This window comes from Eucyclogobius newberryi, unplaced genomic scaffold (genome assembly GCF_026437365.1).
Source record: "Eucyclogobius newberryi isolate DKJ021-1_F unplaced genomic scaffold, fEucNew1.0.hap1 SCAF_22, whole genome shotgun sequence".
Taxonomy (NCBI): Eukaryota; Metazoa; Chordata; class Actinopteri; order Gobiiformes; family Gobiidae; genus Eucyclogobius; species Eucyclogobius newberryi.
In genome coordinates, this window is record NW_027315857.1 from 19,257,145 (window position 1) to 19,285,114 (window position 27,970).

Below are 27,970 nucleotides of genomic sequence, written 5' to 3' on the forward strand. Positions count from 1 at the left end.
TAAACTGCCACTTTGGTTTCTCACTGAAGGTTTGAACACGTCGTCATGGCAAACGCAGGTAAGTGAATTCCACTAAAAAAAACAAAGTATATCAAGGCAACATTTATATATTTGATTAGACTAGGACTGAGTAACTTATGTAAACAAATTTGTAACTAAAGCTAAATCATCTGAGTCACCGAGACTTTTTATCAAAGGCAAAAAGAAACATAAATGATGTAAATCGACAGACAAACTTCTTGATTAATTAGTCACGTCTTTGTAAAGGTGAGTTTTATTGTAACTGAGCACATTCTTCTGTCTTTAAGCACTGCACATTTGTGCTTTAGTCTGTTTTAATAAGATAAATGATAAGATGAAGTCAAGTTACACTATCTTTTTTGAGGAATATCTTTCTGGGGGAAACATGAAATGTATTACAAATACATCACATTTCATACAGTATTTTGGAAGAATGTTTATTGTGTAGTAATTCTGCCTGGATGAAATACTAGACAAGTTTGTGGAAGATTATGTACGTTTAAAGAGTCTGTATAGTATGTGTGGAGTATGGGAAAAACATTTTACATTCACATAAAATGTAGGCTACTTCCAAAGGGATAAAGAAGAACAATGTTTGTTTTTTATTTAGGATTTTGGATAAGAAATTAGATAAGACTTAGATAAATTACTTTGGTGGGAAAACAAATAATAATGTACATTTACTACAGCATTGACTACACTGACTGTACTCCATTATCATGACAAAAATAACAACATATGTATAACAATATAAACTTAATAAACTGTATTGTATTATATAAAAAATTAATTAAATATCAAGTTTAAAAACAGAAAATGGAACTAAAAACGTTTTTCCAAATCTTTTTTAGAAACAAGGATTGTGCTTTTGGGGAAGACTGGAGCAGGAAAAAGCAGCCTGGGAAACACAATCATTCAAAAAGATGTGTTTACAGTCAACCATTCTGTGAACTCTGGGACCAATTCTTGTGAGTCTAAAACCGAGGAAGTTCATGGGAGAAACATCACATTGATTGACACTCCTGGTGTCTTTGACACTGATCCAAGAAGCACCGAGCTGAGCCCTGAGCTCCTGAAGTGTATAAAGGAGTGTGCACCTGGACCTCACGCTTTTCTGCTGGTGCTTAAAGTGGAGCGGTTCACACCACAGGAGCAGGCTGTGGTCAATGTGATACTCAAGTATTTCTCTGAGGAGGCTCTGAAATACACCACAGTGGTCTTCACTCGAGGTGAGGAGCTCCCAGACGGGGTGAACATTGAAGACTGGGCCAGTGAGAATGAAAGGCTGAAGTTGCTGATTGAAAAATGTGGAGGTCGCTGTCATGTGTTTGATAATAAACACTGGAAGAACAACCAGGACTTGTACAGGAACAACCAGGTCCAAGTCAAAGCTCTGCTGGACACCATCGACCAAACTGTGGAGAAGAACGGAGGGAGATATTACACCAATGAGATGCTGGAAAAGGTTGCTGCTGATAAAAGTTTCCTTGTTAAACTGGCCGGTGTTTCCACAGGGGTTTTGTTAGGAGCTTTACTGGGTTTACCTACCATGGTGGCGTTACTTTGTTCTCCTGCTGGAAAGTTCCTTGGATTTCAGGGGGCATTAGCCTGTGGGGCTGTTGCAGGTGTAGGGGGTGCAGCATATGGAGGATATAGAGGGTATAAAGCTGCTGAACAGGCAGAGACACCAGGAGAGGCAGCAGAGGCAGTTTGGCAAGAAGCTAAAGATCATATTAATCTGATAATATCATTATTAAAGTCACAAGATAAATATCAAAAGTTTGACTGAATAACATATTAGGTTCACAAAGCCCTCCAAGAAGCACTGATCTGTAAACTATCTGTCTTCATATATTTGTAATCAGCTCTGTCCTCTGCTGCACTCTTCACTCAGATATATTATATTCATGTTCTAAAATGGAAAAACATATAATGCCATTTTATGAGACAAAAAAGAGAATCAAAAGCATGATGTAACCTTAGTGTGTATTATGATTGTATTTTAACATAGAAATATTGATATTGTTTTGCCTGAGCTGTTGTTAAGTCGTTATATTTTTGCATGTAATAAAATGATTCTTTGAAATGACTTTTTGTTGTTCTTCTGAAAGAGCCGAGATACAACTCTTGATGAAAATATCAGATCTATTTTCTTTTTTCTCTTGATGGTGATAACAAACAGAAATGTGTGTGTGTGACAATTGATGGGGTTTGAAAATATAATAAATCAAACAGTACAACTAAAGTTAAAACAAATCATTACATTCATAATAACCACTTATTTTTTATTATTAATTAACCAGCCCGAAGAACTAACCCTAATAACATTATTAACAATATAAATATTATCTGCCCCTCACATCCATCAGAAAAGTCAGTGCCCTTGATGTCTGTTGTTTCCTGGAACCAGGCTGCACTTACACATTTAGAGTGAGATATTTTCACAAATAGTCCTATGTGTTGTTGTAGACCCTGATGTCGTACTTTAAATAGAATGTCATGTCAGATAAATTAGAGATTTGAATCTAAAAACTACCCTGAATGACCAGCTCGACTGATACTCGCCTCATTCTTGATGCTTTCATACCAGAACATCAGAAACACAAAAGGTTTGTTGCAACACAATGATGGTGTGAGTCATCATCATGCCTCTGACAACTGCTGCTAAATGATCAAAAAATGAGCCTAGTATCAGTATTATTTGCTTAACCCTTTTGTTTTGTCTTTCTTTTGCTTTGCTTTCAGTAAAAGTGGGAACATTTAGATTGACTGCATGACTTTCAAATACATGATACATATTTTCAGTTCAATAAATCTATGAGTATTTTTTTTGCACCTCAGGAAACAGCTGTATTTGAAATACTGGGTTTGGCACCAAATAACACCCACCAAAGATTTAAGGGCTTAATAACCTTAGGTATAAAAGTTTTTTTGAATTGTATTAAATTAATGAGTGATTAGTGATTTTATCTGCCCCATCTTCTTTTAAATTATATGTTGTTGTGATGTCGTCTAAAGATATAATGCAGTAGTATCACTCACGCCCACACTGGTGCTGTATAAAGTATTTCCTGCAGACAGGCTGGAACAAGAACTGGAGATTGAAAGTAAACTGCCACTTTGGTTTCTCACTGAAGGTTTGAAAACGTCGTCATGGCAAACGCAGGTAAGTGAATTCCACCAAAAAAACAAAGTGAATCAAGCCAACATTTATTCTTTTGATTAGACTAGGACTGAGTAACTTATTTAAACACATTTGCAACTAAAGCTAAATCATCTGAGTCACCGAGACTTTTTATCAAGGGGATAAAGAAACATAAATGATGTAAATCAACAGGCACTGACAAATGTTCTTTTCTTTCTTTGGATGGTGACAACAAACCTTTTTTCAGAGATGTTATCTGCCTCTCACATCCATCAGAAAAGTCAGTGCACTTGATGTCAACACTCGTGCCAAACCCTGCTCGATGTCTATTGTTTCCTGGAACCAGTCTGCACTTACACATGTAGAGCCAGATATTGAAAGTAAACTGCAATTCACTCACTCTGAACATTCAAACACATCGACATCATGGCAAACACAGGTGAGTGAATTTCAACTGTAGTTTCACCTAAAACAAAGTACATTTAAAGGCTGTAGTGACTAGACCAGGACTAAACCCAAAATTAAACCTGGACTAGACCAAAACTAAACAAGGACATGACCAAACCAAGTCCACATCAAGTGAACACACCATAAAGCTATTTAGAGGTGAGTTTTTATAGATATTTCATCAGACGTCCTTTTATTCTGCAGTGTGTGGTTTAAGCTGCTCGTGTGCTTTGTGAGTTTAGCTTCTTACAATATAATAAATGTCTGTGCTCAGCAGTGGAGGAAGAAGTACTGCAATTTCCTACTTCAGTGAAAGTACAGATACAGGAGCAAACATTTACAAGTAAAAGTGTAAATGTAAATGATTTTGCTTTAATCCCAGTACTTTTCCATTGCTATTTGCTGATTAATGTTCTTCTTGATTAATTCAGTTGTGACTTCAATAGAACAGGTGTGTTCAGGATAAGCAAAAACTGCACACATCCGATCAATGTCGCAATTTAAACGTAAAAAGTATTAAATATATTTGATGTAAACTCTTTTGACCTGTACGTTTGTATCAAGGGCACTGCAGGATTCTGATTGGCCAACACATTATTTAACTGCAGTTTCACCATTGTGCCACTAGGGCGGCTCTGAAGCTTCATATCTTTATAAGAAACAATATCTACTTTACAGTTTTCAATCTGGTGTCACAGATCCAAATCCAAACTCCCAAACAAACCTTCTACAAAGTCACTATAATGTGCAAAACTAGATTAAAAGTTGATGAATCAATTTTTATTTTTACCTTTAAATGTTAAATGTCGTTAAATCTATTTCTATCGATTGACGTGATTTTCTTGCTTGACCTGTTCTTGCTGTAGTTTTTGGGAGTGGTTTCTGTAAAGGCGTCTGATCAACAGCACAAAGTGACTGTGGTACAGGCCGCACCTCATGCACTTTGTGCTGTTGATTAGACGCTTGGTTTTCTTATTGTTTGATTGTCACGTATGATGAAGTTGTACTTTTAACAAATGCTAATTACATTAAAATAAATACAAATAAAATAATTCTTACATATGAAAATCTACTGAAGTAAAAGTATTGAAGTACATGTTTAAATGTTTGCTTTTAGAGTAAATAGTATTTCACACTCATTTTTGAAAGACTTAAATGTTCGCTCAAGGCCAGGACTTGAACACAAAACCTTTGGCTTTCACCATGAACGTGCTAAAAATAACCCCTCAAACCAAATTTAAAGTACTTTTTACTTTTCAGTCCTTTTAAAAACAGTTAAAAGTACAGATGAGGCTCAAATGAAGTTAAAAAAGTAAAAAGTATTCACAGTCAAATTTACTTAAGTACTTTTAGCAGTGCTAGTGCACCAAAATAATTAACATATTGATGTCTAAAGAGTTTCTTCTTTTTTTCCAAACAGCAGCCGACCGGAGGATTGTGCTTCTGGGGAAGACTGGATCTGGGAAGAGCAGCCTGGCCAACACTATATTTCAAGAAAAAGATTTATTTCCAGTTTGTCACTCCTCTTCTTCAGCAAGTCTGAGACTAGAGGTGTTCAAGGGAGAAATGTCCAGCTCATCGACACTCCAGGTCTTTTCGACACCGACCCAAACGCCCCTGATTTCAAAAAAGAGATCTTGAATTGCATGATCGAGTGTGCGTCTGGTGTCGATGCTTTTCTGCTCCTGCTCAAAGTGGAGAGGTTCACCAAACATGAGATCGCTGTGGCCGAAGTTTTCTGCCAAAATTTCTCTGAAGAGGCTCTGAACTACACCACAGTGGTCTTCACTCAAGGCGATCAGATGGAAGAGGGGGAAACGATAAAGGAATGGATCCAAGATAATGAAGCTTTGAGCACCTTGGTTCAGAAATGTGGAGGTCGCTGTCATGTGTTTGATAATAAATACTGGAAGAACAGCCAGGACTCGTACAGGAACAACCAGGTCCAGCTCAAAGCTCTGCTGGACACCATCGACCAAACTGTGGAGAAGAACGGAGGGAGACGCTACACCAATGAGAACCTTAGAAGAGTGCAAGAAAAACTACAAGAAGAGAAAGCAATCATCAGATCAGATCCAAAGAACGCCAACTTGTCAGAGCCAGAGGTTGAGCAAAAAGCCAAAGAAAACACTTTTGATTATTTCTGGCCAATAATAGCGACTTTGGTCACTGGGTTCGGAGTGGTCTTAGGGGTCGTGTTAATGCGAAAATAATAAGGAGCAAAGGAGGTTGAGCATTTCCATTTGACCTTTCAACCATTTTACACACATCTTACAGCTGTTTTTAAACATTAAACTGAGATGGGAAATTACATAATATTAATCATAGATATATATTTAGGATGCAGTTACATTATTGATGAGAATTGGGTCAATTTATTAGACTTCACTGCGGGAAATGTAATGTGAACAGTCTGTTTAACGTCATATAACTCTTTTTGGTCATGTCTCGTCCTGAACATAATCCTGCTTCTTGCAAACTATATTGTTGTGTTTTCTATGTTACAAATTATCAATAAAATACATATTTTGTCCCCCTTTGTGTTATTAAATGTGGATCCTTTTTAAAATGCTCTGTACCAATCCAGTTTTGTTTTCCAGATCAACATAAAAAGTGATCTTTTTGCTTACATTTCTGATCATGAAGTCAGACATAATTGTCAGACACAAATTGCCAATGAATAAAAATAAACATAGACTTGATTTTGTGCTGCCTGTTTTTATTTTTCACCATTTTTATTTTATTGAATGCAATTTTATGATTGCTTGAAATGACTTTGTGTCGAATGTTGATTTCTATTTTCAAACATTAAGGCCTATACATAAAATAAAATAAAATAAAATAAAATACAATCCTGCACATGTGTCACTATAACTGTGTAAGATGTATTATTACTACATTATTGTATATATATATATATAAAACAATAACTAAGGTGCAGTTTCTTCAGTCAAACAGCAGATGGCAGCACAGAGCGCAGCAACGGTTCCTATGGTGACCAACATTTCTTGTAAAACAGTTTGTGTAAAGAAAGGAAACAGAGTAAAGAGTCCATAGTTGCTGCAGAGACGAGGCTCTATCATGGCACACGCTGGTGAGTGCATTTAAAGACTTATGAAGGACAACTTTAAACTGACTGAACGTTCTGAATCCATAGTTACAGTTTTATGCAGCTAAAAACAGGAACAGTCTTCCTCAAGATGTGAGATAATGTTTAGAACTAAGCTAAAGCTAACTAAGCTACAGTTTTCTTTAGCTGTGCGTACGACTGAAAGAATGTTATTGTCACTCTTCTCTTTCATGTCTTTATGTGTTGTGTGAGTTTAATGCATTGCACTTGTGTTGTATTGTGTTGTATTGTGTGTGAATTGTGCTCTACAAATGAACTTGCCTTTCTTTTTTGTTGTAAAGGTTTAAGGTGTTCACATGCTGTCCTAATGTTTCTCAAAGGTGCACTATATTTTATCTTTGGAGATGTTGCTTTGCCTGGAATGTTCAGAGAGAGTCACAAGTTGTTGAAATGTCTGTGTCTGTGTCTGTGTGTGTGTGTGTGTGTGTGTGTGTGTGTGTGTGTGTGTGTGTGTCTGTGTGTGTGTGTGTGTGTGTGTGTCTGTGTGTGTGTGTGTGTGTGTGTGTGTGTGTGTGTGTCTGTGTGTGTGTGTGTGTGTGTGTGTCTGTGTGTGTGTGTGTGTGTGTGTGTGTCTGTGTGTGTGTGTGTGTGTGTGTGTGTGTGTGTGTCTGTGTGTGTGTGTGTGTGTGTGTGTTTATGTATAGATGTATAGATTATGATATGTTGATGACCCTGCTCTGCATTTGAACTTCAGGCTTTGTCAGGGCAACAAAAGCTGGAAGATTTTGACTCACATGTTGTGTTTTGATACACAAGAAGAACATGCAAACACCAAGGATGAACAGCCTTTTCAATGTAATACATACAATCAGCCACTAGGTGACACTAAGGTGCTTCATTTCTCTATATATTTTTTTACTTAATTTCTAACAGGAAGTCTAAAATAAACCCAACAAGACTGTATAATATATAATATGATATATAACACATAATTTATAATATATAATATATAACATATAACATAATATATGATAGTAATACTAAACAAAATACAGTGTTGGACATTGTGATGTATTTAAATATATTATATTTCAGTTGTTAAAAGGAATACATTTTAGTTTAAAATAAGCCTTTTAAGCAAGTTCAATGTTTCTGACAGATTATAGAAAGTAATGAATTCAACAATTGTGCAGTTTGTTGTGGAGTGTAGTTTGTGCACGTGTGACTTCATGTTGGGGCCTTCAGTCTGTTGATACACGTTTGAGAAGACTCGTTCTGCTGTATTTCCATTAAATACATGAGTTTGTTTTTCAGAAGAAAAATAATGCAATTCATAGCTTCACTAGTTAACTTTTAAAATAAAGTGCAGTAGATAGTAATATTATATAAAAGTATTTTGTTATAAATAGTTGATGATGTAGAAACCCTGATATTACATTGTAATAATAGAAGTTCTGCCCAGTGTTTATACAATGTCATGTGGGATAATTTGATAAATGGAGTTGACATGTTCCCTGAGGTTATTGAGCAGGACCACACCTCTATTACCCAGAAGCCTCAGCCTCACTTGACTCTGTTCTCTCGACCCGCCCTCCTTGTCTTCTAAGGGGGTCCCAAACCGACCGAGATGGAACCCCCAGGCTGAGTCTCACGTCCCAGCCATCGAGCTGCAGTTCAGGCCGTCATAGATCACCAGCGTCCATCTCACATCATAAATATTTGCATATCTTGTGGTTGCTAATGAAGAGATTTGAATCTAAAAACTGCACTGAATGACCAGCTCTTCTGGTACTCACCTCATTCTTGCAGTGGGATTATAAATACAACTTCAGTCATCTTTTAAGAACCTGCAGTGACCTCACACAGTGTCACATTGTTATTTCCTTTGGCATAATGCTGCTGAGCTGACTACAACATGTGGATACAACTTAACAGTAGCCTATTCTACAAGGAAATTTCCAAAAATAAATACTCACTGATTTATATTATTAACTCGCTCAAGAACTGACGCACGTATTTGTTTGTTTGTCAAACCAAATGTGGTATAAATTTCCGGAGACAGACTGAACAGCCGTTAAAAGAAGAAGTGAAAGTTGCAGATCAAGCTCTGTGAACATTTTAACACATCAACATCAAAGTGAATGTCAACTGTAGTTTCAGCTGCAAATACAATGTTTATATATTTCAGATTTATTCATTCATAGTCAAGTGATGTCAATGGTTGTGTCAAACAGAGAGTAAAATGATCTGCTGTGACAATAATAAACTTTAAATTATGCATCAGAAAAACAAAATGTTTTTTTTGAAAAGTTATTTTGAATTGTATTAAATTAATGAGTGATTAGTGATTTTTTCTGCCCCATCTTCTTTTAAATGTGTTGTTGTGATGTCGTCTAAAGATATAATGCAGTAAAATCACTTCCGTCAGCACTGGTGTATAAAGTATTTCCTGCAGACCGACTGGAACAAGAACTGGAGATTGAAAGTAAACTGCCACTTTGGTTTCTCACTGAAGGTTTGAACACGTCGTCATGGCAAACGCAGGTAAGTGAATTCCACCAAAAAAAACTCTGTATATCAAGGCAACATTTATACATTTGATTTAACATTTAAACACATTTGTAACAAAAGCTAAATCATCTGAGTCACCGAGACATTTTATCAAAGGCAAAAAGAAACATAAATGATGTAAATCGACAGACAAACTTCTTGATTAATTAGTCACGTCTTTGTAAAGGTGAGTTTTATTGTAACTGAACACATTCTTCTGTCTTTAAGCACTGCACATTTGTGCTTTAGTCTGTTTTAATAAGATAAATGATAAGATGAAGTCAAGTTACACTATCTTTTTTGAGGAATATCTTTCTGGGGGAAACATGAAATGTATTACAAATACATCACATTTCATACAATATTTTGGAAGAATGTTTATTGTGTAGTAATTCTGCCTGGATGAAATTCTAGACAAGTTTGTGGAAGATTATGTACGTTTAAAGAGTCTGTATAGTATGTGTAGAGTATGGGAAAAACATTTTACATTCACATAATATGTAGGCAACTTCCAAAGTGATAAAGAAGAACAATGTTTGTTTTTTATTTAGGATTTTGGATAAGAAATTAGATAAGACTTAGATAAATTACTTTGGTGGGAAAACAAATAATAATGTACATTTACTACAGCATAAGTCACTGATAAAGGCTCCAGTCAGCGTGACCCTGACGGGGACAAGCGGTAGAAGATGAATGATTGTTTAAGACAATATACCCTTTATCATCTGGGGACCCCTGAAATCAGATTACCAGATGACATAGATATTCTTTGCTTTATAAGGAATGACTTGCAGCTCTAAAGGCTGGTTATGGGGAAGGCATTGGACATACATTTTGTGTCACTGTACTCCATTATCATGACAAAAATAATAACATATGTATAACAATATAAACTTAACAAACTCTATTATATTATATGAAAATTCAAATATCAAGTTTAAAAAAAGAAAACTGAACTGACATTTTTTTTCCAAATCTTTTTTAGAAACAAGGATTATTCTTTTGGGGAAAACTGGATCAGGAAAAAGCAGCCTGGCAAACACAATCTTTAAAAGAGATGATGTGTTTACAGTCAACCATTCTGTAAACTCTGGGACCAATTCTTGTGAGTCTAAAACCGAGAAAGTTCATGGGAGAAACATCAAACTGATCGACACTCCTGGTGTTTTTGACACTGATCCAGGAAGCACCGAGCTGAGCCCTGAGCTCCTGAAGTGTATAAAGAAGTGTGCACCTGGACCTCACGCTTTTCTGCTGGTGCTTAAAGTAGAGAAGTTCACACCACAGGAGCAGGCTGTGGTCAATGTGATGCTCAAGTATTTCTCTGAGGAGGCTCTGAAATACACCACAGTGGTCTTCACTCGAGGTGATGAGCTCCCAGACGGGGTGAACATTGAAGACTGGGCCAGTGAGAATGAAAGGCTGAAGTTGCTGATTGAAAAATGTGGAGATCGCTGTCATGTGTTTGATAATAAATACTGGAAGAACAGCCAGGACTTGTACAGGAACAACCAGGTCCAAGTCAAAGCTCTGCTGGACACCATCGACCAAACTGTGGAGAAGAACGGAGGGAGATATTACACCAATGAGATGCTGGAAAAGGTTTATGCTGATAAAAGTTTCCTTGTTAAACTGTCCGGTGTTTCCACAGGGGTTTTCTTAGGAGCTTTACTGGGTTTACCTACCATGGTGGCGTTACTTTGTTCTGATGCTGGAAAGCTCCTTGGAGTAAAGGGGATAATAGCCTGTGGGGCTGTTGCAGGTGTAGGGGGTGCAGCATATGGAGGATATAGAGGGTATAAAGCTGCTGAACAGGCAGAGACACCAGGAGAGGCAGCAGAGGCAGTTTGGCAAGAAGCTAAAGATCATATTAATCTGATAATATCATTATTAAAGTCACAAGATAAATATCAAAAGTTTGACTGAATAACACATTGGATTCACAAAGCCCTCCAAGAAGCACTGATCTGTAAACTATCTGTCCTCATATATTTGTAATCAGCTCTGTCCTCTGCTGCACTCTTCACTCAGATATATTATATTCACGTTCTAAACATATAGTGCCATTTTATGAGAAGACAAAAACAAAAACAGAATAAATAACATGGTATAATCAAGTATATTATGAAATAAATATTGATACTGAATCTACTGAGACACTGATTGATTGTGTTGATAGAGTTGTAAAAGATGTCTTTAAAGTTTGTCCTTTCACTGCTTAACCTTTACAATAAAGAATTGTAGTTAATTGAATATTATTTGTGTCAGATACATTTGTTAAGCGATTTCAATCTAAAAATGACATTGTTCCAGATTGACCATCCTCTTTATAATCTCTAAATTCCTGATACAACCAGAGCATGAAATGTACAAAAGGTCAACTTCAGTCATCTTGTGATGTTTCTCAGAGAATGCAGCTACATTTTTCTTTCAAACAAAGACAAAAGACAACAAATATTGATGGGGTTTTAAGATTACATTACGCCCACACTGGTGCTGCACAAAGTATGTCCTGCAGACAGGCTGGAACAAGAACTGGAGATTGAAAGTAAACTGCCATTTTGGTTTCTCACTGAAGGTTTGAGCACGTCGTCATGGCAAACGCAGGTTGTGAATTCCACCAAAAAAGTATGTTAAGGCAACATTTATATATTTGATTTCACTAGTATTGAGTAACTTCTATATTTTAAAGAATTTCAAAGTAAAAGCAAAATCATCTGTGTCACCAAGACTTAATCACGGGCATAAAGAAATATAAATGATGTAAATCCACAGACAGACTTCTAGATTAGTCACATCTTTCTATAACTGATTAGTCTGTAAAATATGTTGGGTATTCGATGTTGTTGTAAATTATATAATACAATACAAAGCAATATCGGAAAGTTTTCTTGTCAGCAGAATATTTGACTGACAAGACACTTGGCATGAAACAACAGCGGTTTGTGTCTCAAACAAAAGATGGCCCAAAATATGCTCACTGCAGATATATTTTGAGCCTATAAAGAATGTTTGCAATGGTGGAGTAAAACTCCTTGGAGTAAAGGGGGCAATAGCCTGTGGGGCTGTTACAGGTGTATTGGGTGCAGCATATGGAGGATATAGAGGGTATGAAGCTGCTGAACAGGCAGAGACACCAGGAGAGGCAGCAGAGGCCATTTGGCAAGAAGCTCAAGATGTTTTTCAACAGATAAGACAAGAAAAATATCAAAAGCAAGATTAAAAGCTCTATTGGGCGGTGCTCTGAGGTCAGGTGGACAGGTGCGCTTCCATGTGAGCGACCATTGAGGGTGGGAATGTCGTGGTTAGAGTCCAGCTCTCGACACTTTGCTGCAATGTTCATCCCCATTTTGTGCTTTAGTGTTATAAAAAAAAATATATATATATATATTTGATCCAACAAAGTCCGATCACAGATCTATAAACAATATTTCTTCATATTTCTTCTTTTGTAATCAGATCTGTCTGCTGCACTCTTCACTCTTCACTCAGACATATTTTATTCACGTTCTAAAAATATATATATAATGGCATTGTTTAAGACAAAAAAAGATAATCAAAAGTATGATTATAACCTTAGTGTGTATTATGATTGTATTTTACCAAAAAAATATTGATATTGTTTTGCCTGAGCTGTTGTTAAGTCGTCATATTTTTGCATGTAATAAAATGATTCTTTGAAAGGACTTTTTGATGTTCTTCTGAAAGTGAAAGTGAAAGAGAGTGTGTGACGATTGATGGGGTTTGAAAATATAATACATCAAACCTTTAGATTACTCATAATGAGTACAACTCAAGTTAAAACAAATCATTAAATTAATAAATACCCACTTATTTTTATAATTAATTAACCAGCGCGAAGAACTAACCCTAATAACATTATTAACAATATAAATGTTTTCTGCCCCTCACATCCATCAGAAAAGTCAGTGCCCTTGATGTCTGTTGTTTCCTGGAACCAGGCTGCACTTACACATTTAGAGTGAGATATTCTCATAAATAGTCCTATGTGTTGTTGTAAACCCTGATGTCGTACTTTAATGGAATGTCGTGTCAGATAAATTAGAGATTTGAATCTAAAAACTACCCTGAGTGACCAGCTCGACTGATACTCGCCTCATTCTTGATGCTTTCTTACCAGAACATCAGAAACACAAAAGGTTTGTTGAAACACAATGATGGTGTGAGTCATCATCATGCCTCTGCCAACTGCTGTTAGCATCCTCTTCTAATTTCTAAATACATATAAATGTTAACTACATTCATCTTTTAAGACGTGAGAACCTGCAGTGACAGCACACAGTGTCACATTAGTATTTCCTTTAGCATAATGCTGCTGAGCTGAGTACAACATGTGGATCAAAACTAAAAAGGAGCTTATTCTAGAAGGACATTTCAAAAACAAATACCGGTACCCATCATTTTAATTATTATAATTGTCAGAACCCTCTTCATTTCTCCAAACAGCTTTAGACAGGAAGATTGTGCTGAACAGGAAGTGCAGCTTGGCCAACACTAATCTTGATTCAGTTTGTTTCAAGTTTGTCTCGTCACCACATCAGGAACAGTGAAGTCTGAGACCAGAACAGTGCAAAGGGCCTTTTGACACCCACCAAAACGATCTGGCTGGTAACTTGGCCCGGTAGTGCTGCTTGACTCTATGGAAAAATGTTGTTGTGATGTTATCTAAAGATATAATGCAGTAAAATCACAGTGCATACTTACACACTGTGTACACTTACACATTGGCGCTGCATAAAGTATTATTTAACATATGGAGGATATAGAGGGTATGAAGCTGCTGAACAGACAGAGACACCAGGAGAGGCAGCAGAGGCCGTTTGGCAAGAAGCTCAAGATGTTCTTCAACAGATAAGACAAGAAATCAAAAAATATCAAAAGCTTCATTGAAAACTCTATTGGGCGGGGCTCTGTGGTCAGGTGGACAGGTGCGCTCCATGTGAGCGACCATCAAGGGTGGGAATGCCGTGGTTAGAGTTCGGCTCTCGACACTTTGTGTTAGTACCCGCGCTGCAGAGACTCCATTTCCCATGTGCCCCATGTGTTTGTCATGTGCTCCCATTGTTGTTTCTGTGTCTCCGCCCCTCAACTGCCGTCTGTTACTTCCTGGATTTCCCAGTCACCTCCCACCACACCTGCTGTCAGTCTTCTCATTACTTTAATTAGTTTATCCTGCCACTTGTTTGTTTCCCACCAATCACCTGCTTCTCTGTGTGTATTTAAGTTCTGTCTCCCCTTTGTTCTGTGTCCGTTCCTCACTTGATGTCTGTCCTGCCCCTGCCCCTGGGTTAGGGTTGAACTTTTCTTAATAAATTCTAATTTGCCTTGCCTTTGGACTGCTTTTGGGTTTTTGCCATCGGGATCTTAACACTTTGCTGCAATGTTCATCCCCATTTTCTGCTATAGTGTTAAAAAAACAAAGGAAAATTAAAGCCGCAAGCGGCATCCAACGGCCCGCGCGAGCCGCCGGCCTTCCGACTCTGCGCTTTTGTGATAAAATGTGAATATATGATTATATTTCTGTGATGTATTTTATCTGCATAATAGTGATATTTTATCTGCATCATTAGTCTAAGAGAAGAACGGGTGTGTGACAGCATTTGTTTGTGAAGGGGTCGTAAAGATGGGCCAAAGGATGTTTACCCTAGGGGGGGTGATAACCCAGAGGAGTCTGGGTAATGTTTACCCAAGGCTTGATCTCTACGGAAAAATACCAAGTGCCTTGATGTGAGGCTGACCAATGAGAAATGTGACCCGCCTATTCCAGAATATCTAATAAAACCAACCAGCATGGGAAAAAAGGGTGTGAGACGCGGGGGTGAGACGCAGGAGGGTCAGCCAGGCTCCTTACAACGGCCTGGCTGACACAGTCCCCGCGTTTTCTCCCATGCATGCCACACAAATGTCTGATGTTTCTGTGTCGTTTCATATTCTAAGTTGAATTGTGTTCTCAATGTGTTAAGGAATAGCATCGGGTGTATGTCTGATTCCATGACAGCTTTTGACTTGATAAAGATGGCGCCCTTATTGTGTGTTGAATTAAAAAAGAACTTGACAGACGGCGACACATTGGACATGGCCAATCCAGTGCAAATCAACACAAGTGTCAGTCAAATTTGCAGCTCCAGCGCACAGAGACCGTGACACTTGGAATATAAATATGGATAACGTTTGATGCCGCGCTTGTGTAGATGATTTTTCCCAAAGTAAAGCTTGATCGGGCTATTGCCCACGGAGGAGTTTGTTAAAGTGTGAAGCATAAATTTGAACATTTCAAAGATTTGGCGTTTTCCCATTTGTGACAGTATGTTTGCAGCTCCACGGCACAGAGACCGTACCACTTAAAATCAAAATATGACTGACTTTTGATGCCCCGCTTGTGTAGATGATTTTCCCCAAATATGAACTTGATCGGGTATTCGCCCTGGGAGGAGTTTGTTAAAGTGTGAAGCGTAAAAATGTGGTCATTTTAGAGATTTCGCTGTTTTCCCATTTCTGACATATATTTGCGGGTCCGCCACACAGAGACTGTAGCACTTAGAATCAAAACATGGATAAGTTTTGATGCCCCGCTTGAGTAGATGATATTCCCCAAACATGAACTTGATCGGACAATCGCCCTAGGAGGAGTTCGTTAAAGTGTGAAGCGTAAAAATGTGGTGATTTGAGCGATTTTACGATTTTCCCATAAGGATAACATGGGATGTTTCTGTCATCGCTACGGTTACGCCGTACAAAATATGACTTTGGCTCTCATACTTTTATGATCAGGATGGCAAATTAGAATTTTGTTCAAAATATCATGTCATTTGGACAAACTCTATTGTTTATAGGCCACTCTGAAGGCCAAATAGTCAGAATTCTGGGAAACGTTTGCGGCTCCGTCGCACAGAGACCGTAAAAGTTATCCTTAAAATTTGGATAACTTTAGATGCCCCACTTGTCTAGGGGACGTACACCAATTTTGAGGTCGGTGGGCAAAACGCCCTAGGAGGAGTTTGTTAAAGTGTAAAATATAAAAATTTGGTAATTTGAGAGATTTTGCGGTTTTCCCATAGGGATAACATGGGAGCTTTCTGTCATCTTTACGACTACGCCGTAAAAATTAAGGCATTTGTCTCATTGGCTTTTTTGATCGGGATGGCCAAATAGAATTTTGGGTAAAGTTTAGAACATTTTGGTAAAACAAATTTTTGACCTTCAATGTTAATTCAAAGATCACTCTGTAGGGGGCGCTATCACGCCCATTTCAATTTTGTCATCCTAAACTGGTCCAAACTTGAAAGTTTAACAACTGATTCAAATTTGGTCCTAATCGGACTGGTTTTGATCAAATGGGAGCAATTTTTAGAATTGCAATATCTCAAAATAAGTTGTCCAACTTTGCGGCTGCGCCGCACACAGACCGTAAAAGGTATCCCAAAAAATTTGGATAACTTACGATGCCCCACTTGTCTAGAGGACGTACGCCGATTTTGAAGTCGGTGGGCAAAACGCCCTAGGAGGAGTTCGTCAAAGTTTGACGTGAACAAAATGGCTAACTCAGCGTGTTTCATTTTCAAAGGAAGATGGCGGGCATAGGGTAAGTCTGGGGGCGTGGCCACAATAATTTTTTTTTTTGTCCTCACGAGAGGAATGCGTGTTCCGAATTTCGTAGCTCTACGACAAAGTTGACCGCGGGGCGTCTCCCATAGGCGCAATGTATTTTGACTTTTGTCGGTGGCGCTGTCGCGCCATTTTTTAACGAAAAAAAAAAATGGCCCAGAAAAAATCAAATTTTTTGCCGAGTCTGAATTTTGGCCAAAGTTTGGTGAGTTTTTGAGCATGTTCAGGAGGTCAAATTAGAGCTCAAAGCGCTGAAGAAGAACAAGAAAAAAATAATAATAATAATTAAAGCCGCAAGCGGCATCCAACGGCCCTCGCGGGTCGCCGGCCTTCTGACTCTGCACTTTCGACTTGATAAAGATGGCGCCCTTATTGTGTGTTGAATAAAAAAAGAACTTGACAGACGGCGACACATTGGACATGGCCAATCCAGTGCAAATGAACACAAGTGTCAGTCAAATTTGCTGCTCCGCCGCACAGAGACCGTAACACTTAGAATATAAATATGGATAATTTTTGATGCCGCGCTTGTGTAGATGATTTTCCCCAAATATGAACTTGATCAGGCTATCGCCCTAGGAGGAGTTTGTAAAAGTGTGAAGCGTAAAAATGTGGTCATTTTAGAGATTTTGCGGTTTCCCCATAGGGATAACATGGGATGTTTCTGTCATCGCTACGGCTACGCTGTACAAAATATGACTTTGGCTCCCATACTTTTATTTTGGGGATGGCAAATGAGAATTGTGTGCAAAATGTTATGTCATTTGGAAAAACTCTATTGTTTATAGGCCACTCAGAAGGCCAAATAGTCAGAATTCTGGGTAAAGTTTGTGGCTCCGCCGCACAGAGACCGTAAATGTTATCCTTAAAATTTGAATAACTTTAGATGCCCCACTTGTCTAGAGGACATACACCAATTTAGAGGTTGGTGGGCAAAACGCCCTAGGAGGAGTTCGTTAAAGTGTGAAACAGAAAAATGTGGATATTGGAGAGATTTAGCGATTTTCCCATAGGGATAACATGGGAGGTTTTTGTCATGGCTACGGCTACGCCGTAAAAATTAAGGCATAAGTTTGATTGGCCTTTTGCTCGGGACCCCAAAATAGAATTTGGGCAAAGTTTTGAACATTTGCGTAAAACCAGTTTTTGTCCATCAATGTTCACTCAAAGGCCACTCTTTGTCAACATAAACTGGTCCAAACTTGAAAGTTTAACAGTTGATTCAAATTTGGTCCTGATCGGACTCGTTTTGATCAAATGGGAGCAATTTGTAGATTTGCAATATCCCAAAATAAGTTGTCCAATTTTGCGGCTGCGCCGCACACAGACCGTAAAAGGTATCACAAAAATTTGAATAACTTTAGATGCCCCACTTGTCCAGAGGACGTCCGCCGATTTTGAAGTCGGTGGGCAAAACGCCGAGTTCGTCAAAGTTTGACGTGAACAAAATAGTTGACTCAGCGTGTTTTCATGTTCAAAGGAAGATGGCGGCCATAGGGTAAGTCTGGGGGCGTGGCCACAATAATATTTTTTGTTTGTCCTTATGAGAGGAATGCGTGTCCCGAATTTCGTAGCTCTACGCCAAAGTTGACCTCGGGGCGTCTCCCATAGGCGCAATGTATTTTGACTTTTGTCGGTGGCGCTGTCGCGCCATTTTTTGACGAAAAAAAAATGGCCCAGAAAAAACAAAATTTTTCGCCGATTCTGAATTTTGTGCAAAGTTTGGTGAGTTTTTGAGCATGTTCAGGGAGCAGAAGAACAAGAAAAAATAAAATAAAAATAATAATAATATTTTTAGCAAAAACAATATAGCCGTTTCCACTATAACAACAAATTATACATCATTTGAAAGCTCTAAGCCTTCCCCATGCCGCCATGGGGTGGAATCATCATTACGAGCGCTTACGCGCTCGTCACTCCCTATTCCGTCGGGATGCCCCGCCCACTCCCCATAGACTTCCATTGATTTGAGCAGATACAAGCATGGCCCATGCCTGCGGCATGGACTCTCGCGTACGGGACGATGCCAGGAGGGTTTTTGGAGGAATGCAGCGCTTCGCGCTGCTGTTGTCAACAATGAGTGAATGGGCTACGCCCATTCACTCATTGTTGACTATTTCTGTCATAGCAGGAGTAAGTATGCATGATCCATGCCTTCGGCATGGGCTAGTTCACTGTACTTGCCAGGGGCGACGGGGTACCAAACATGCGGGTCCTTTTTAGAAAAGGGAAATAGCCAGAATGTAGAGAGGCAGGATTTTTAGAGGTGTGCAAATTTTTGTGACTTTTCGTCAATGTTCACTGGGTGAAAAATAGGGGGGTTGGTCCCGAGGAGGAGGAGGAGGAGGAGGAGGAGGAGGAGGAGGAGGAAGAGGAGGAGGAGAAGAAGAAGAAGAAGAAGAAGAAGAAGAAGAAGAAGAAGAAGAAGAAGAAGAAGAAGAAGAAGAAGAAGAAGAAGAAGAAGAAGAAGAAGAAGAAGAAGAAGAAGAAGAAGAAGAAGAAGAAGAAGAAGAAGAATATATATTCCCATGCGAAAACAATGTTTCCCATTTTTCAAATATCATAAACTATACATTTTCGGAAAGCGCTCGCGCTTTCCTACCTCATGGTGTGGGTCCCTGGTCACTGACGGGTACGTTCGTTAATTTTGAGTGGGCTCCACCCTCTTTACAGTAATAATGTTCAATTTTTGCATTACATGCTTATATGCATGGAACATGCAAGAGATGGGGAACGTATTCGTGAGCTACTTAGCGCAAATGAGTGCTTTATATGGGGATGCTTCGCGGTCGTCATCCCAATGTAAAGTGCTCGTTTAGTGCGCACTTTTGCACGGGCTTCGCCCGTTTACAACGGTAATGTTCCATTTTCCTACTACTAATTAGTATGCACGGGGCGTGCATGAGTGAAGGAGTGCGTTAGTGGGTGTTTGGAAGTGGGCGAGCGCTTTGCGCTCGCTTTCGTGCGCACTAGGTGCGCACTTTCGCAGGCGTGCTTTGCACGGCCTTACGAGACTAATAGGCCTCTCGCCAGCTTGTGGCGCTTGGGCCTAATAATAATATTTTTAGCGAAAACAATGTAGCCGTTTCCACTATAACAACAAATTATACATCGTTTGACAGCTTTCTGTCATAGCGGGAGTAAGTATGCATGATCCATGCCTTCGGCATGGGCTAGTTCACTGTACTTGCCAGGGGCGACGGGGCACCGGGTCAGACAGTTGCAACACTGCCTTCGGCAGCGTTGCGGGAGCAATAGGCCCTCCGCCCTGCTGGGGCTCGGGCCTAAATATTCCGATGCAAAAACACATTTCATATTTTTCAAATATCATAAACTATACATTTTCGGAAAGCGCTTGCGCTTTCCTACCTCATGGAGTGGGTCCCTGGTCACTGACGGGAACTTTCGTTAATTTTGAGTGGGCTCCGCCCACTTTGTGTTTTTGGCCCTCTATACAGTAATAATGTTCAGTTTTTACATTACATGTTTATATGCACGGAACATGCAAGAGATGGGGAACGTATTCGTGAGCTACTTAGCGCAAACAAGTGCTTTATATGGGGATGACGATGACAATGTAAAGCGCTCGTTTAGTGCGCACTTTTGCACGGGCTTTGCCCGTTTACAACGGTAATGTTCCATTTTCCTACTACTAATTAGTATGCACGGGACGTGCATGAGGCTGAGCAAAACAATATGTCTGTTTGCCGTAACCCGACCGACCCAGTGTGAAACTAGCCGACTGAATTTTCATTATCACCATTTTGTTGAAAAAACATCAAATTATTTTAAATTTCAATTATTTCGCCGACCTGAGAATGTGTGCAACGCGTGTGTGCCTGCATTGTCAATCCTCCACATTCGTCTGTAACTAAACAGACCGCGATTTAATGACGACAAATTGCCTCCATAAGTTGGTTTGCCTCTGTCGGCGCCACTAAAGTGTCCATAGGACATGCCAGGCTCTGTCAGGGTGTTTAACGCAATGCATTCTGGGATTGACACACGCCCAGTAGCGTCATCACAACAAACATGGCGGCGCCCGTGTTCCCCCCGCTCGCCTTCGCTACCGAAATAAAGGATAGCGGCGTAAAAAAGGTCGATTGAAATATCTTAAAATCGTGAGATTTAGTCTCCCGAACGGATTGATAGAGACGTTTTCCGTCATTGACTGTTGAAGCCTGACCCCTGGTGGTCACTCCGACTCAAAAAATTGCAAAATTTTGATCTTTTTTTTTGCCTTCAAAGTAAAAAAATGAGAATTTGCCTACCGACCGACCCACTTGAAAAATGTTGACTCGGGTTACAGCAAACAGACAATTTATTTGGGGTAGCCTGAGTGGAGGAGTGCGTTAGTGAGTGTTTGGAAGTGGGCGAGTGCTTCGCGCTCGATTTCGTGCGCACTTTCGCAGCCGTGCTTTGCACGGCCTTAGGAATCTAATAGGCTTCTCGCCAGCTTGTGGCGCTCGGCCCTACAACAATATTACCCACTCATTTTTCTGATTAATTAACCAGCCCGAAGAACTAACCCTAATAACATTATTCACAATATAAATATTTTTTGCCCCTCACATCCATCAGAAAAGTCAGAGCCCTTGATGTCTGTTGTTTCCTTGAACCAGGCTGCACTTAAACATTCAGAGCCAGATATTCTCATAAATAGTCCTATGTGTTGTTGTAAACCCTGATGTCGTACTTTAAATGGAATGTCATGTCAGATAAGTTTGTTCAGAGATTTGAATCTAAAAACTACCCCGAGTGACCAGCTCGACTGATACTCGCCTCATTCTTGATGCTTTCATACCAGAACATCAGAAACACAAAAGGTTTGTTGCAACACAATGATGGTGTGATTGTCTAAGAACAAACATGCTTTTCTAATTTCTAAATACTTGAAAATGTCCAAAAATGTTCACGACATTCATCTTTTAAGACGTGAGAACCTGCAGTGACAGCACACAGTGTCACATTAGTATTTCCTTTAGCATAATGCTGCTGAGCTGAGTACAACATGTGGATACAACTAAAACGGAGCTTATTCCAGAAGGACATTTCAAAAACAAATACCGGTACCCATCATTTTAATTATTCAAGCAAAATGATAAAGCAATGAGCCTAGTATCAGTATTATTTGCTTAACCCTTTTGTTTTGTCTTGGAAACAGTTGTATTTTAAATACTAGGTTTGGCACCAAATAACACCGACCAAAGATTAAAGGGCTTGATAACCTTAGGTATACAAGTATTTTTAATTGTATTAAAATTGATGAGTTATGAGTGATTTTTTTCTGCCCCATCTTCTTTTAAATGTGTTGTTGTGATGTCGTCTAAAGATATAATGCAGTAGTATCACTCACGCCCACACTGGTGCTGCATAAAGTATTTCCTGCAGACAGGCTGGAACAAGAACTGGAGATTGAAAGTAAACTGCCACTTTGGTTTCTCACTGAAGGTTTGAACACGTCGTCATGGCAAACGCAGGTAAGTGAATTCCACTAAAAAAAACAAAGTATATCAAGGCAACATTTATACATTTGATTAGACTAGGACTGAGTAACTTATGTAAACAAATTTGTAACTAAAGCTAAATCATCTGAGTCACCAAGACTTTTTATCAAGGGGATAAAGAAACATAAATGATGTAAATCGATCGACAGGCAAAGACAGAGTTTCTTTTCTTTCTTTTTTTTTTGGATGGTGATAACAAACTCTTTTTTTGGAAATGTTATCTCCCCCAACATCCATCAGAAAAGTCAGTGCATGTGCCAAACCCTGCTTGATGTAAATTGTTTGGAACTAGGAACCATTGGAACCAGGCTTCATTTACGCATTTAGAGTCAGATAATGAAAATAAAAAAATTAATAAATTTAAACTGAAGTCTTAAATATCTTTGATGTAAACTCTCTTTTGACTTGTACGTTTGTATTAAGGGCACTGCAGGATTCTGATTGGCCAACACATTATTTAACTGCAGTTTCACCATTGTGCCACTAGGGCGGCTCTGAAGCTTCATATCTTTATAAAAAACAATATCTACTTTACAGTTTTCAATCTGGTGTCACAGATCCAAATCCAAACTCCCAAACAAACCTCCTACAAAGTCACTATAATGTGCAAAACTAGATTAAAAGTTGATGAATCAATTTTTATTTAACTTTTAAATGTCAAATGTAAATATCTTTACATTTCTATTGATTGACGTGTTTTTCTTGCTTTAATTTCGGGAGCGGTTTCTGTAAACACCTTTTTGGCCTGTACCACATTCACTTTGTGCTGTTGATTAGACGCTTGGTTGTTTGATTGTCACGTATGATGAAGTTGTACGTTTTTCTTTTAATAAATGCTGATTACATTAAAATAAAATAAATAAAAATGAAATAATTATCACATATGGAAATCTACTGAAGTAAAAGTATTGAAGTACATGTTTAAACGTTTGCTTGTGGAGTACTTTTTATTTTTCAGTCCTTTTCAAAAACAGTTAAAAGTACAGATGAAGCTCAAATGAAGTCGGTGTAATCCCTCATTCGTCCAGGAGTGTTAGCAGTGCTAGTGCACCAAAATAATGAACATATTCATGTCTAAAGTTTCTTTATTTTTCCAAACAGCAGCCGACCGGAGGATTGTGTTTCTGGGGAAGACTGGATCTGGGAAGAGCAGCCTGGCCAACACTATATTTGGAGTTGACCGTTTGTTTGAAGTTTGTCACTCCTCTTCTTCAGGAACGATGTTCTGCAAGTCTGAGACTAGAGGTGTTCAAGGGAGAAATGTCCAGCTCATCGACACTCCAGGTCTTTTCGACACCGACCCAAACGCCCCTGATTTTAAAAAAGAGATCTTGGATTGCATAATCGAGTGTGCGTCTGGTGTCGATGCGTTTCTGCTCGTGCTCAAAGTGGAGAAGTTCACCAAACACGAGAACGCTGTGTTCGAAGTTTTCTGCCAACAATTCTCTGAAGAGGCTCTGAACTACACCACAGTGGTCTTCACTCAAGGCGATCAGATGGAAGAGGGGGAAACGATAAAGGAATGGATCCAAGATAATGAACCTCTGAAAACCTTGGTTCAGAAATGTGGAGGTCGCTGTCATGTGTTTGATAATAAATACTGGAAGAACAACCAGGACTCGTACAGGAACAACCAGGTCCAGGTCAAAGCTCTGCTGGACACCATCGACCAAACTGTGGAGAAGAACGAAGGGAGATGTTACACCAATGAGAACCTTAGAAGAGTGCAAGAAAAACTACAAGAAGAGAAAGCGATCATCAGATCAGATCCAAAGTACGCCAACTTGTCAGAGCCAGAGGTTGAGCAAAAAGCCAAAGAAAACATATTTGATTATTTCTGGCCAATATTCCAGACGTTTACCAATTGGGTCAGAGCGCTCTTAGGGTCCTTTATATGGGGGGGAAAAGGGAGCAAAGACGATTGAGCATTTCCATTTAACCTTTCAACTAATTGCTGTTTTGTATCATTTTACAGCTGTTTTCAAACGTTAAACTGAGATGGAAAATTACACAATATTAATCATAGATATATATTTAGGATGCAGTTACATTATTGATGAGAATTGGGTCAATTTATTATACTTCACTGTGGGAAATGTGATGTGAACAGTCTGTTTAACGTCATATAACTCTTTTTGGTCTTGCCTCGTCCTGAACATAATCCTGCTTCTTGCAAACTATATTGTTGTGTTTTCTATGTTACAAATTATCAACCAAATATAATAAATGTATGTTTTCTTTGTATGTTATTAAATGTGGATCTTTTTTTTAAATGCTGTAGACTTTTTAAATCCAGTTTTATTTTCCAGAACAACATAAAGTGATCTTTTTGCTTACATTTCTGATAAAGTCAGACAAACTGCAGCTTCTGAACAGTTCATATCATATTCACAAGCATTACATAACTTTGTGTGCAGTGTGACATTTTACATGGACTATTATTATACACAAATTGCCCGTGAATAAAAATAAACATAAACTTGATTTGTGTTGAACTGTTTTTATTTTTCACCATTTTTATTTTATTTAATGCAATTTTATGACTGTTTGAAATTATGTTGTGTCGTTGTGAAAGGCTAAACTCACGTTAAATAAAGAAACAAAAAAAAAGGCAAAAACATATCAGATTTTTTTTTTCTTTAATTATTAACAAGTAAAAATATATTTATTAACACTTTATGGCAAAACATCTTATTGTCCAAAATTGCACAATGTTGATATAATAATATCTTCAAACATTAAGGCCCATGCAGAAAATAAAATACAATCCTGCACATGTGTCACTATAACTGTGTAAGCTGTATTATTACTACATTATTGTATATATATATATATATATATATAAAACAATAACTAAGGTGCAGTTTCTTCAGTCAAACAGCAGATGGCAGCACAGAGCGCAGCAACGGTTCCTATGGTGACCAACATTTCTTGTAAAACAGTTTGTGTAAAGAAAGGAAACAGAGTAAAGAGTCCATAGTTGCTGCAGAGACGAGGCTCTATCATGGCACACGCTGGTGAGTGCATTTAAAGACTTATGAAGGACAACTTTAAACTGACTGAACGTTCTGAATCCATAGTTACAGTTTTATGCAGCTAAAAACAGGAACAGTCTTCCTCAAGATGTGAGATAATGTTTAGAACTAAGCTAAAGCTAACTAAGCTACAGTTTTCTTTAGCTGTGCGTACGACTGAAAGAATGTTATTGTCACTCTTCTCTTTCATGTCTTTATGTGTTGTGTGAGTTTAATGCATTGCACTTGTGTTGTATTGTGTTGTATTGTGTGTGAATTGTGCTCTACAAATGAACTTGCCTTTCTTTTTTGTTGTAAAGGTTTAAGGTGTTCACATGCTGTCCTAATGTTTCTCAAAGGTGCACTATATTTTATCTTTGGAGATGTTGCTTTGCCTGGAATGTTCAGAGAGAGTCACAAGTTGTTGAAATGCCCTGTATTAATAGCCTAAATTAGAATATCACGTTTTTGTCCAACATCGCCTGGCAGTGGGACAGTACTGGTAATCCGGGGTTCAAGAAGGTGGGGGACCGGAGGGTGTGTTCCAGCTCCAGAGGGTCACACTCCTCAGCCGTCCCGGTAAAGTCCACTCCAGGGTTCTGGACAGGAGACTCTGACCGATAGTTGAACCTCAGATTCAGTTGGAGCAGAGTGGTTTTGGTCCTGGTCGTGGAACACTGGACCAGCTCTGAACTCTCCATCGAGCGCTCGAGGGTTCATGGGAGACAAGTGTAACTTAACCTTAACCTTTGACCGTGTTTGTTGCCGTAGAAACCCTGAGTCTGGTCACGATTTATGGATAAGTTTAGGAAAAGGTTTGGATTGTTTAATGGGAAAAACTCAATGTACAAAATGCATAAATACATCATGAACTTAAGCACGTGTACATTATCATAACCTAGAATAGTTGTCAAAATCTAATAAATAATTTAATTAAACATATTAAAACACTTTTACATAATGAATTTAGGTCTTGGTGATACTCTGGTAGAACTGTTTAATATTATTTTGTTTAACTGTTTTCTGAGGACTTCTGCCCTCTAGGGTGCAATGGTAAAATAGTATAATTAGTTTAACTAGTATTTTTACCCATCATATTTTGCTTTTAGAGAAGACTATGGGGGGAAATTAGGCTGTATAACTTTCAAATCAATATCTTAATGAGTTTATAAATGTTGGAGAAAATATTTTCCGTTTATTAAACCTAACTACCTTTGTTTCTTTTGCACCAAACAGGAGGACATTTCTTCTCTGCAAATACTGGGTCGGACAGGGGGATTGTGCTCCTTGGAAAGACGGGGTTTCTGGGAAGAGCAGCCTGGCCAACACTATATTTGGAGGACAATATGTATTTCCAGTTTGTCACGCCTCTGCTTCAGGAACAATGGTCTGCCAGTCCAAGACTAAAAGTGTTCAAGGGAGAAATGTCCAGCTCATCGACACTCCAGGTCTTTTTGACACCGACCCAAACGCCCCTGATTTTAAAGAGGAGATCTTAGATTACATGATTGATGCGTGTGCGTCTGGTATCCACGCTTTTCTACTCGTGCTCAAAGTGGAGCGGTTCACCAAACACGAGCTCTCTGTGGCTGAAATTTTCTGCCGAGATTTCACTCAAGTCGCTCTGAACTACACCACAGTGGTCTTCACTCAAGGCGATCAGATGGAAGAGGGGAAAACTATAAAGGAATGGATCCGAGATAATGAAGTCCTCTGCACCTTGGTTCAGAGATGTGGAGGTCGCTGTCATGTGTTTGATAATAAATACTGGAACAACAGCCAGGACTCGTACAGGAACAACCAGCTCCAGGTCAAAGCTCTGCTGAACACCATCGACCAAACTGTGAGACAGAACAGTGGGAGATGCTACAGATTAGGTCAATTGAATTTTTAGCACGTTCTACCTACACCATCGAACAAAACGGAAACAGCCAGCCTTCTAGTGAAAAGTATAAAAGTTGATCAAAGTTGGACACATGAAGAAGTCGTCTTCACTCGCGGTGATGACCTCCCAGTCTGGTGAGGTATTGAAGACATGGACCAATGAGAGCGAAGCCCTAAGCACCCTGGTTCAGAAATGTGGAGGCCGATGTCATGTGATGATAACAACCACGGGAAGAACTGCCAGAACCTGTAAAGGAACAGCCAGTACCAGGTCAAAAAGCTGCTCAAATCAAGGTAAAAAGGAGCTGACAGGTGTTTCCACAGGTTTCGTGTTGGGAGCTTTACTGGATCTACCTGTCATGGCGGTGCTACTCTTTCTCTCGATGGGGTAAAACTACTTGGAGCAAGGGGCAATAGCCGGTGGGGTTGTTACTGGTGTCGTGGGTGCAGCATATGGAGGATGTAGAGGTCATAAAGCTGCTGAACACAGAGACACCAGGAGAGGCAGCAGAGAGGTTTGGCAAGAAGATCATCTTCATCAGATATTATCAATATTAAAGTTGCAAAATAACACACTGGATTCACAAAGCCCGCCCCCTCCAAGAAGCACTGATCTATAAACAATCTCTCTTCATATATTTGTAATCAGATGTGTCCTCTGCTGCACTCTTCACTCTTCACTTTGTTGAAATTGGTAGCTGTGTCT

General features: G+C 38.9%; 1 protein-coding gene and 1 pseudogene across 1 annotated transcript; both read left to right on the forward strand.

The window, feature by feature from the left end:
* LOC140371511 (GTPase IMAP family member 8-like) lies at positions 1-27,942 on the forward strand (annotated as a pseudogene).
* Positions 22,311-24,671, forward strand: LOC140371620 (GTPase IMAP family member 7-like). Its single transcript, XM_072458790.1, has 2 exons — positions 22,311-22,339; positions 23,468-24,671. Exons 1-2 carry the CDS (start codon positions 22,327-22,329, stop codon positions 24,289-24,291), a joined length of 837 nt encoding a protein of 278 aa, XP_072314891.1. The 5' UTR covers positions 22,311-22,326; the 3' UTR covers positions 24,292-24,671.
* Positions 27,943-27,970: the final 28 nt, after the last annotated feature.